The sequence below is a fragment of the Eptatretus burgeri genome, chromosome 8, assembly GCF_056783735.1.
Source record: "Eptatretus burgeri isolate ZD-2024b chromosome 8, Ebu_testis_v1, whole genome shotgun sequence".
NCBI lineage: Eukaryota > Metazoa > Chordata > Myxini > Myxiniformes > Myxinidae > Eptatretus > Eptatretus burgeri.
The window spans coordinates 18,932,787-18,945,333 of NC_140968.1; the positions used below are offsets into that span (position 1 = coordinate 18,932,787).

The 12,547-nt window shown below is 46.4% G+C and overlaps 1 protein-coding gene across 1 annotated transcript; it reads left to right on the forward strand.

The window, feature by feature from the left end:
• The first annotated feature begins 1,661 nt into the window (after nucleotides 1-1,661).
• Nucleotides 1,662-11,780, forward strand: LOC147021240 (uncharacterized). The gene is given in 4 exon segments (XM_085890427.1): nucleotides 1,662-1,698; nucleotides 6,932-7,407; nucleotides 7,410-7,606; nucleotides 7,608-11,780. Coding segments are annotated over 4 exon segments (2,691 nt in total). The 3' UTR covers nucleotides 9,589-11,780.
• The last annotated feature ends 767 nt before the right edge of the window (nucleotides 11,781-12,547 follow it).

Sequence of the window (12,547 nt, forward strand, 5' to 3'; positions counted from 1 at the left end):
GTATTTCGTGTAGCCTGACTGCAGCCCTAACAACAGCGCCACCACTTTCAAGTCTCCGCAGATGTGCCAGTTGAAGTCATTGTACTTGATGGAATCAAGCAGCTGCCGCATAGTCTCATAGGTCTCTGTCATGCCGAACGTGTGAGCCAGTGGGACTGATGGTTTCTCGTTGCCATTGTGGAGCAAAACAGCCTTCAAGCTGTTCTTCCCCGAGTCGATGAAGAGGCGCCAGTCTGCAGGATCGTGATCACACCCAAGTTCTTTCAACAGACCGTTGATGTCACTGCAGAATGTCATCATGTCTTCCATCTCAAAGAACTCAGCCATGTCTCTGTGACGTGCTCTGAACAAGGATATCTTGGTGTTAGGTTCAAGTAGATTCCACTGCTGCAGCCTTGATCCAAGCAGCTCTGCCTTCGCCTTTGACAGCGAGAGATCTCTTACAAGATCATTTAAGTCTCCCTGGTTCAGAAGGTGTGATTCTTGAGTGTCGGGTTCAAAAGGTTCATCATCACCATCCTCTTCACCACTGCTTACAGCTATGTTCTGATCAGCTGGAGGTGTTGGAACGGGGTTCTCGTCATCATGAGGCACAGGTTTACGAGCAGAGACGCAGTCAGCGTACTTGATGTGACCTTTATTCTTCTTGTTGAAGCCGGCGATGCTTGTGCAGCAGAAATAACAATCATCATGATGATTCTGCGGCTCACGCCATATCATGGGCACCGCAAATGGCATGCTCGCGCGCTTGCCCACCAACCACTGAGTCAAGGTTGTGTGACAGCTTGTGCAGCAGATGTGTGGTGCCCAGCTCTGTTCTTGGTCCCCCACCTTACACCCGAAGTAGTGAAAGTAGGCGGCCTTCATTTTCACTGCTGTAGATATACTTCGCTGTTGATCTTTTTTGGTATACTGACCACAGACATAACAGAAGTTGTCAGGATGATTGGTACAGGAACGCCTACTCATCTTTATCTGAAAGAAAGAAATATAACACAAGTTAACAACAATTGTACGAAATAGACATGTTAAAGACATATGTAAATTTCATTGAAATCCTGACTTCTAGGCAATGGGAATATTTCTGTTCCTGAAAATCCTGACGTGATACAGCAAAACGGTTATGATTTTTGAAATCAGCGTACCCAAATTAGTCTTAATCACTTTACACATCTCCAGTAAAAAAAAATTTTTGAAATTTGTTGTTCAGTGTAATCGGTTTTAAACATGTTCGCGCTGTGTCTCGAATGAATCAGAAAGTTGTTGTGTTCACGTCGAATGAAAATCTTGTTCACGATGTTGTGAGTGCGGGGTTAACCACCGAGAGTGGTGTTTTTATTTGCTCAAATAAACTCATTGTTTCGGAAAATGGTGGGCTCTCCAGATTTCTCTCCATCGATATTCTCAGATCATTACTTAGGAACCATGGGGCTTTTTCTCCCTCAATCAATACATAGAAGTGTATATTGGAAATTTAATACCAATCTTTTAGAAGATGATCTATTTAAAGAAGCTTTCCAACTTTTCTGGGCGAACCAAATCCTAAGAAATCCCTCTTTTTCTTCAGTGAATTTATGGTGGGACAATACGGAAACCCAGATTATGGTGTTTTGTCATCAGTTTACAGCAAATTTGTCATCACAAATTTTAAGAATGTAACAATGGCTTCTTTCGAAGCTGACATTGTACACCTTGAAGGTAAACTGGCTAACAGCAATGATGCAGGAAGTTATCAATTATTACTTGCAAAGAAGATTCAGTTAAGAGAGTTAATCCAAGAGAAAGCAGCTTGGTTGTTACTCAGACTGAGGGTTAAAACTTAAAGCTATTACATACCCCGAGTAAATAATTATTTTGGTTAGATTCCTCTCGTAAGTCACCCAATACTATATTTTCTGTTTATGACCCCAACGGAGTTGTTTTCGTTGATCCCAATGATATAAGGTTGTGTGTTAAGGATTTCTTCTCCAATCTATTTACAAAACAAACTGTTTGTGATGAAATTATGAAACAATTAACCTCTCACCTTCCTGAGCCCCAGCGTCGAGACTTGGACTCACCAAGTATGCTGGAGGAATTAACCCAAGCCTTAGCTGGAATGGACTCGGGAAGTGTTCCGGGGATTGATGGCCTGCCGGCTGAATTTTATGTGCAATTTTGGGACCCGTTAGGCCCAGAACTGATGCACGTCTTTAAATCGTCTTTGTTGCATGGAGAACTGCTTCAAAGCTTGAGAAGAGCGGTAATGTCCCTTCTTCCAAAGGCGAGTGACTTGCGACAAATGAAGAATTGGAGACCTGCTTCTTTGCTTTGCACTGACTATAAAATCCTTTCCAAAGCCTTGGCGAATCGACTCAAAAAAGTAATTGGTGATTTGTTCCATCCTTATCAGAATTATTGTGAACCGGGCAGATCCCTATATGATAACATTTTTTGCATGAGACTTTATCGAGGGTAATTGTGCACAGATTGACTTTGGTTTAATTTTTCTTGATTGAGAAAAGGCTTTTGATAGTATAGACCAGGGGTCGGGAACGTGTGGCTCGCGAGCCAGGTATGGCTCTTTTGATGATTGCATCTGGCTCGCAGATAAAATTGGAGTTTGAAACTTGGAAAGCCCAATATTTCTCGTGGAAGCTTTACCTATAGTTTGAATGGTGTCATGCTTCATTCACGTGCAGGGCTGAACTTGGCAGAAGGAGAGAAGAAAAAACACCTCCGAATTGTCTGAAGCGGTTTTTGTTTCGTCCAGTCATGCGGCCGATGCAAGTAGTGATTTCGGTTCCTCCAATGACGTGCCGCCGCCGAGATGCGTTCCGGAATTCATCTCGACCAATCACGCGCCACCGCTGAGGCGACAGCATCCCAGAGTCGGCCGGCCGCGCCGCACCTCTCGAGTATGTCAGCCCGTGCGCAGGCCAGCCAGACTCACTTGGGTCAACATCTCCCTCTCTCTCATTTACTCAAAGCTAACCCTTCAGCGAAGAAGATGGCGAAAAGAAAAAAAGATGAGGAGTATCGTACATTTCAGGACGAATGGGCCGAAGAATTCGCCTTTGTGGAGAGAGCAGGTTCTGTGGTGTGTCTAATTTGCAATGACAAAATTGCATCGATGAAACGGTCGAATATAAAGCGGCACTTCGACACGCGCCATGCTACCTTTGCATCAAAATACCCTGTGGGAGACAGCAGAAAGAAAGCGTGCCAAGAGCTACTGAGCAGGGTGCAAGCCAGCCAGCAGCAACTCCGCGTATGGACCCGGCAAGGTGACTATAATTCCGCCAGCTTTGCTGGATCTTTAGCAATAGGGAGGAACGGAAAACCATTCACAGATGGCGAGTATGCTAAAACGTTCATGCTGGATGTCGCCAATGAACTTTTTGATGATCTTCCGAACAAAGACAAGATAATCAAACGGATACAAGACATGCCTCTGTCGGCAAGAACTGTTCATGATCGTACCATCATGATGGCAAACCAAGTGGAGGAAACGCAAGTGAAGGACATAAATACAGCGCTGTTCTTTTCCCTGGCTTTGGATGAGTCAACAGACGTAAGCCATTTGTCGCAGTTCAGTGTGATTGCAAGATATGCTGCTGGTGATACACTGTGCGAAGAAAGTCTTGCTGTTCTGCCAATAAAAGGGTCCACAAGAGGTGAGTATTTATTCAAGTCTTTCATGGAGTTCGCTCAAGAAAAAAATCTACGAATGGATAAACTTATCTCAGTGTGTACTGATGGTGCTCCGTGTATGGTGGGGAAAAACAAAGGATTTGTGGCGCTTCTCCATGAACATGAAAATAGACCCATCCTAAGTTTCCATTGCATTCTACACCAGGAGGCACTTTGTGCTCAGATGTGTGATGGGCAGCTTGGCGAAGTGATGTCGCTGGTCATTCGTGTGATCAACTTTATTGTTACCCGAGCCTTAAATGCTCGCCAGTTTAAAACACTGCTGGATGAAGTTGGAAATAACTATCACGGTCTGCTTTTGCACAGCAATGTGCGTTGGTTGTCAAGAGGGAAGGTGCTTCGCCGTTTTGCGGCTTGCCTGAACGAAATCCAGACTTTCCTTGAAATGAAAGGGATTGAGCATCCTGAGCTAGCCGAAACTGAGTGGCTCCTCAAGTTTTACTATCTCGTGGATATGACTGAACATCTGAACGAGCTCAACGTGAAAATGCAAGGCATTGGAAATACAGTGTTATCCCTTCAACAAGCCGTGTTTGCTTTTGAAAACAAGCTGGAGCTCTTTATCATGGATCTTGAAACAGGTCGTTTACTACATTTTGAAAAACTGAGACAATTTAAAGATGCATGCACAGCAAGTGAGCCCACTCAAAACTTTGATCTCCACCAGTTAGCTGGCTTCACATCCAGTCTCCTACAGTCATTCAAAGCACGCTTTGGAGAATTTCGTGAGCACACTCGTCTTTTTAAGTTCATCACCCATCCAAACGAGTGTTCACTGAACACAGCCGACCTGAGTTACATTCCTGGTGTCTCCGTCAGAGATTTTGAAGCAGAAGTGGCTGACCTGAAGGCCTCAGACATGTGGGTGAATAAGTTCAAGTCACTGAATGAAGATTTGGAAAGAATCGCACGACAGAAAGCGAAGTTGGCGAGCAAGCACATGTGGACAGAAATGAAAAAACTTCAACCCGAAGACGAGCTGATTATCAAAACTTGGAACGCGCTTCCTGTCACATACCTCACACTGCAGCGTGTGAGTATTGCTGTATTGACCTTGTTTGGATCTACGTATGCATGTGAGCAGTCATTCTCACATCTTAAAAACATCAAGTCCAACCTACGATCACGTCTAACGGATGAAAGCCTCAACGCTTGCATGAAGCTTCACCTCACCAAGTACCAACCAGACTACAAAGCCATCAGCAAATCCATGCAGCACCAGAAGTCCCATTAATGGTGAGTATTATAACAACATTATTTAAAAGAATAAATTCAGAGGCTTATTATACTCACATTTAGTTGAATTCAGTCTTAAAATATATTATATGGCTCTCACTGAAATAGATTTCCAAATATTTTGCTTTAATGGCTCTCTGAGTCAAAAACGTTCCTGACCCCTGGTATAGACCATGGCTTTCTGTATCTGTGTTAAAAGTTTATGGAGTTGGGTTAATTTCAGGACTTAAATTTCTTTATTATATAATAATGTTATGGAAATGGCCCTGATTGGACTACTAAATATAGGATTAGCTCAGATCCCCCATGAAATGCATGTATAGATAGGTTGTTTGGTAAAATGGACGTTATATGTGTGACGGGAGGTTAAGAGGCTGTTTTATTGTTTGTGCGGTGGTGGTGGAACAAGGGCCCCCTCTTATTCCTCCCCTCTACGGACGATAGGCCCCGCCCAGTCGGCTGAAAGGGTTTGGCTAAAGGGAGGAAGTGACGCAAAGGGGAAGAGTTTTGTTGGACTTCGCTGAGAGAAGGGAGCTCATGTGTCGAGGGAGCGAATGAGAGAGCAAACAAAGACCTCGTGAACAACTTCAGTTTGGCAGATGTACAAAACTGCGGTCGGTTGAGAGGCGTGCTCGTGTGTCGAAGAAGCGAACGAGAGAGAAACGAAGGCTTCGTTAAAAGAGGATTGTGTGTGAAGAACAGTCGGGTTCTTGAGGCGTGCTCGGAGTCGCTTCGAAGCGAGCGAACGAAGGAGGCACAGTGTTGAATCTGCCGGGAGAGACGCTGAACCTGCCTGCGCATCGAGGATTCTGCCGTGAGAGGGACGGCAGCCGGCTTTGAGAGGCGAGCGTGGAAAAGGAAAGAAAAGGTGATTCGACAGAGAGAGGAACTGAGAGGACGAAGCGGAAGTCGGGCTTTGAGGCGGGAAGGCAGGATAGGAGACGCCAGAGCCTCTGACGGTCCCTGCTCACACCAACGTCTCGACACATTTGCCGATCCGCTTGCCTGAGCCTGGCACCTCGATTTTGGCCTTGTCTGGTGTACAGGCCAGGCCTGGATTTGTATGCTGGACTTTGAGAGAGATCAGCTGAGGACCATCGTTGATTTGGCGGTCTCGTGCCGTCGACCTTACGCGGGGTCAGAGCGCGCGCAGACCGCATGCGGTGCGAAGGGGACAACAGTACGGCACTGCCATCTTGCCATGTGGCGCGTTCGAGCTGGGGCTCGAATCCGTGGACATCCGCCTTTTACGAGCGACATTTGTGCTTTTGACACTGTCCTCTCGTCCATGAAACCTCACCAAGTACTCTGTCTTGTCTTGCATGCATGCTGTCTGTCTGTCTTTGTCTGCACGTTGTTTAGGGCATATTTTGGTCGCGACCCCCTCAAAACCTGTCGTCCGTGGTTTCCTAGTTTAGAACAGGTTGAGAATTGTTAATAAAAACATTGTCGTAAATTTTCCTTGTGTTGTGATCCCCGATGTGCCCCAGAGGAATAAATCCACCTGATTCGTAAATTTTAAAAAAAGGCTACGGATTGGAGCCGACACCAGTCGAACTACACCGTCTGAATCTGCAACAATTGGTAGTCAGGAGCGGGATATTTGGACCAGTGGTGCATTTCACACCCCGGATATTGGTTACGAAAAAATAAAAACGGTCCAAATTTGATTTGATTTTATCCTTGAGCGGATCAGAGGAAAAACTTGCAAATTATAAAGAAAATGGAGTCGCAAAATGGCGGCGCGGCTCCATCTTGGCGCGACACGAAGCGGGAGAGGGCTAATTATAGCGCAACAAACACGCAGCACGAAGGAAACGCTCCCTCCCACCGGTTCAGGACACGTGGACACAGTATATGCCGTGGCAAATGAGTCAGGATGCCAACGCATACATTGGCAAGCTTCAGACACAATTGTCGGATGCCTTGGAGCAGTGGAGGTGTGGTGATGACTGTATAGAGGAATTGCAAATTGAATTGGACGAGGAACAACGGCACGCAGACGAGGTTCATGAGGATTACGTGCACGGGGAGTCACAACAGTTGGCCGATGCACAGGAACGAGTTTGTGGACTGGAAGAGGACTTAGCCGACGCAGACGGGGTTCATGAGGATTATGTGCACAGGGAATCACAACAATTGGCCGATGCACAGGAACAAATTTGGGAGCTGGAAGAGGACTTAGCCAACCCAGGCGTGGAACTACATGGAGAAAGGATTAGAGTGGAGTGGTTAACCCGAATGGTGTTGGAACTAGAGAGGAGCGAACTGAACAAAAGAATAGAGGAAGAGCAGATTGGTATCTCCCGGGATAGGAAGAACTTGCAGGAAGAATGGCGAAAAAAGCTAGAAAAGGAAAAATGTGAACACGATTTGGAATTGAAACAACTGAAGGAAGAGGTAAGATCAGGCAATCAGAAAAGAGAAAGCCTCGAACAGAAGATAAAAAGAGGAGAGAAATCTCTGGAGCAAAGGAAGCAAGAATTGATGGAAAAGTCAATCAGAGAGTAAGAGCAGTAAGAGCAGGCAATCAGAGAAGAGAAAGCCTGGAAGAGAAGATAAAAAGAGAACAGAAATATCAGGAACAACTAAAGGAATACGGTAAGAAAAAGGACGAATTGAGGGAGGAAGCATGCAAAAGAGGTGCGGAGATGAGCAAGAGAATGGATGAAATGAGGAAGGAAGCATGTAAAAGAGGTGAGGAGGCGAGAGAGGAATTATGGAAAAAAAACTTTTGAGTTACGGAAACACCAAAGCAAAGAGAGGGAATTACAAAACGAACTGAGGATGTTAAGGGAGGAAAGAAAGAGAACGGAGAACGAAACGTTAAGGAACCACACTGTGCAGATCGAACAGTTAGAAGCCAAGGCCAGATTAAAGAATGAGATGAAAGAAAGAGTAGTGAAAGAACAACGAATGAAGCAGGAAAGGGAGATCAATAAATTGAAGGAAACAACGAGATTGGAGAATGAAGAACATGAGAGACAGTGGGATACAAAAGAAAAAGAACATGAATTTGAAATGGAACAACGAAAGGAGAAAGCAAGGTTGGAGTACGTGGATGTGGTGAAAGAACGAGGAATGAAGAAGGAAAGGGAAATCAGCCAATTGAAGGAAACGACGAGATTGGAGAATGAGGAACAAGAGAGACAGTGGGATAAGAAACAAAAAGAACAAGGAATGAAGCAGGAAAAGGAAATCGACAAATTGAAGGAAGCGCCGAGATTGGAGAATGAAAAACAAGAGAGACAGTGGGATAGAAAACAAAAAGAATATGAATTTGAAATTGACCAACTTAAGGAGGGAGCAAAGTTGGAATACGGGGAGATGGAAAAACTCTGGAAAAATAACGAACAACTCAAAAGGCTCGGAGAGGAAGTACGACTCGAATGGAAAAGAAAATGGAGCCAGGAAGTAGAACTGCACAATAATATGGGATGTGTGACATCACCACAGGGAGGAATGTTAGTGTTGCGGAACTTGATTGACATCACTCGTCGGATGACACAACAATTAGAGCAAACCCTCGTGACGGAGACATTGAGGGAGCATGCGGGGTTGTTGACGAATGAAACACATTTTGAGCAGGTCCAGCATGTGGAGCTGACAGCCCCAGAGGAGTATGGCGAACCGATGATGAGTAACCTGTTGGAGAGAAGCGTCCGGACCGAGGTTATTCTGGAACGAAGCAGGTACGTGGGTACATGCATACATGGTGCGGACGATGAGCTTCAGGTAGAAATTGAATTTTATGTTAATGAAGAGACTCTGTCAAATGGGGTGCACGTATGCGTGACCCCTGAAGGTGTGTGTGGAGTGCCTGTGAACGAATGCTGTGAGCCCACAGTCCAGACTACAGCACCGGTATGTGCTGCCGAGGCCGAAGTGTGTGTGGGTACTCACCTGGCGGTCGAGAATGTAGCCCTGGAGTGCGAGGCAGTTGGTCAGTACACAGGCAAGGTTGAATGTGTGGAGGGTCAACACATAACCTTGGAATGTGTGCAGCCTGCTGTGTGTGGGAGTCCTGGGCATGGAATGAGTGGTGACATAGGAAATAGGTTAGAGGTGCAAGGGGAAATAGAAATGCCACCAGGACAGAACTTGAGCCAGGGGACGGAAACCATAATGGACAGCTCCGCATGGGTTCTTACAGAGTTGGAGGTGCTGCATCCAGGAGCAGGGTTTAGAAATTGGATTTCAATTTCTCTATCAGCCTCACAGGAACTTTGGAGTGGAGTGCAGATTAGTAGCAGGCGGCACTGGCGTGTTTCACTTGGTCTTCAAACCTTTCTGAGCACACGAGTGGTTTGGCTAGCTGAGTGGGGTTTATCTGTCTTCAGGGAGTTATGGAGAAGAGGGGGAGGCCGCCTCGCTGATTGGGGTTTACCTGATTTCCGTGAACCCTGGAGAAGAGGGGGAGGTCATTCCACTGATTGGGGTTTACCTGATTTCCGTGAACCCTGGAAAAGAGGGGTAGGCCATTCCACCTATTGGGGTTTACCTGATTTCCGTGAACCCTGGATAAGAGGGGGAGGCAGTTCCACCGATTGGGGTTTACCTGACTTCCGCAAACCCTGGAGAAAAGGAGGGGGTACATCACAGCCCCCATTGAGGCGTGACCCCCTTGAGCCATGGCAGAAAGGCGGCAGGCTCATGTAATGGGTAATGATGGATTCGTTCCCTCACTCCCCTTCCAATGAGCCAAAGAAGCAGGCCATATGGGGATGTAAGAAATTTTGATTGGAAATTGTACCGAAAGTGATTGCAAATTGAGAAATGGCAGAAGGCATAAAAGTGGCACGGGTGGATTTGGGTGATTATTGAAAAAAGTGGTGGAGACATTACAGGCAGAGCGTTAAACGCACCTGAAACAAGTGGATGACAAAGAGTGGCTTGTTTGAGGAAGGATTGAAATGCCTGGTTGGAACCATGCAGAGGTCCATGGGGCTGGTGAAGAGATTTTGATGTTTTTTTTTTTTTAATTGTTGGAAAAAAACAATTAGGGCAGTATGGAGGAGGCCAGCGGATGACGGACGTAGTGACAAATTTATAGGGGTTTGATGAAAAAGTGTACTAGTTAAATTTGATGACCAAGTGGGATCCGAGGGACTGGTGTGTTTTTGTTTTCACATAAAAGTGAAAGGTGTTGGATGGTGTTGTGTACTGGGTGAGTGGCACTGTGGAATGAATGACGAAAGTGTTTGCGTGAATGGCGTGATTGTGCAAATGAGGAGAGTGAGTGCGAACAACGTACCCTGTCGGTAGGAGTCTCCTAACCAAGTTAGTGTCGGTTAGGGGGAATTAGAGGATTTGACATGGATTCTGGCTGCTGTTCCATTGTGCAGGCGGACTGCGAGGGGTCGGTGCAGGCCAAGGTATGGGGATACTGGCTGCTAGTGTGACATGGCATGGGAAGTTGGTGAGTCGGGAAATAGGGCAGCAGGGCTTTGGGGGTTCAGTGCCAGGAGAGCACCGTAGGGTTCAGTGCTAGGAGAGCACGGTAGGTTCAGTGCTATGAGAGCACAGTATGGGGGCTAGAGAGAGCCACCCCTTAGTTCGGAGCACCAGAAGCACGCTCAGGTGAACCCCGAGGTCACTGGGTGTCCTCCACCCCCGATTGGAAGCAGGCAAAGAGGCCGAGTAGTAGTCACACTCCCCAGACAACGAGTTATGCCTGGCACCACCAAATGGAAAAAGACAAATAAGGGCCTTGCCCAGGTTTAATAGAATGGAACAATGTGCCAGGTCGGGAAAATGGGTCATGAGGATCATTCTAGCCATAGCAGGGTTTATTGCATTGTCTTGAGCTAAAAGTAAATGGTTAGGTTCGATGGACTCTCCTCCGCATCATTCATGTGTGACACCTGGTACGAGTCGTGTTGATGGGAGAAATTGTTGGCAAGGGCCAGGCAAGGTCACCCTCTCCAAGTGCCAGAGAGGCCACCAGTATGTCATGAGCACACATCCACAAAGATAACAGTTGAGTAAGAAACACACCATCCTGTCTGTAAAAGGAAAAAAAAGGAGAGAAAGAAAAAAAAAAAGAGAACTTAACCAAAAACAAGTCAGGCAAGGAAGGTTAAGGGTACACTCACCTGGTCTATTGTCATCACACCCATTTGCATCCTCAAGAAATCCTCCGAACTGCATTTGTTTACCATCGATATCACCGTGCCACCATTGCTGTGTCACCTGCTGTCCAATGCAGGAATTGTTGCCTGCTGCTGCTTGTGAGTAGGCCATATGGGCCGAAGCATTTTTGTGGGCCATTGAGGCCAAAGTGCTTTTGTGGGCCATTGCGGACGAAGATGCATGCCATTTTGTGGCCTCAGTGGGCCGAAGAACTCTTTGTGCGATTTGGCTACTTGGCCGACTGAACTCACCTGGTGAGAGGCCAATAAGCCACGAAGTGAGGAAACCCTCAGGGGTGAATGGACAATACTGCCGGAAGGGGGCAGGAAGAAGCGAACACGTGAAAGAACACTGAACCTTTGAATGTCCTGCTCCTATGCTAATATTGATGTTAAAAGTAAAATTGAATGCCCTCCCGTTGAAATCCATTATTAGAATGTTAAGTAGTGTGCATAGAGTGTGAATTTGGTTGTTAGATTGGTGACCTGACACACTAGGATAGGGACATGCCAATCTTACTGTGACACTTTGTTTTTTGGAGTTAAGTGCTTCTCATGTTGTGGGTTAGAGTAAATGGGAGATCTGTGCTGTACGTTAGACAGGGCCATTGCCGCGGGCTTCCCAAGATGGAGGCTCGGGAGAGTCTTGGGAGAAAGGTGGGGGTAGTGTTACAGAAATGGCCCTTGTTGGACTACTAAATATAGGATTAGCTCAGATCCCCCATTAAATGCACATATATATATATATATATATATATATATATATATATATATATATATATATATATATATATATATATCGGTTGTTTGGTAAAATGGACGTTATATGTGTGTCGGGAGGTTAAGAGGCTGTTTTATTGTTTGTGCGGTGGTGGTGGAACAAGGGCCCCCTCTTCTTCCTCCCCTCGACGGACGATAGACCCGACCCAGTCAGCTGAGAAGGTGTGGCTAAAGGGAGGAAGTGACGCGAAGGGGAAGAGTTTTGTTGGACTTCGCTGAGAGAATGGAGCTCGTGTGTCGAAGGAGCGAACGAGAGAACAAACGAAGACCTTGTGAACAACTTCAGTTTGGCAGAAGTACAAAACTGCAGTCGGTTGAGAGGCGAGCTCGTGTGTCAAAGAAGCGAACGAGAGAGAAACGAAGGCTTCGTAAAAAGAGGATTGTGTGTGAAGAACAGTCAGGTTCTCGAGGCATGCTCGGAGTCACTTCGAAGCGAGCGAACGAAGGAGGTACAGTGTTGGATCTTCCGGGAGAGATGCTGAACTGGCCTGCACATCGAGGATTCTTCCTTAAGAGGGACAGCAGCCGGCTTTGAGAGGCGAGCGTGGAAAAGGAAAGAAAAGGTGAGTCAACAGAGAGAGGAACTGAGAGGCGAAGCGGAAGTCGGGCTTCGAGGCAGGAAGGCAGAAGAGGAGATGCCGGAGCCTCTGACTGTCCCTGCTCACACCAACGGCTCAACACGTTTGCAGATCCACTTGCCGGAGCCC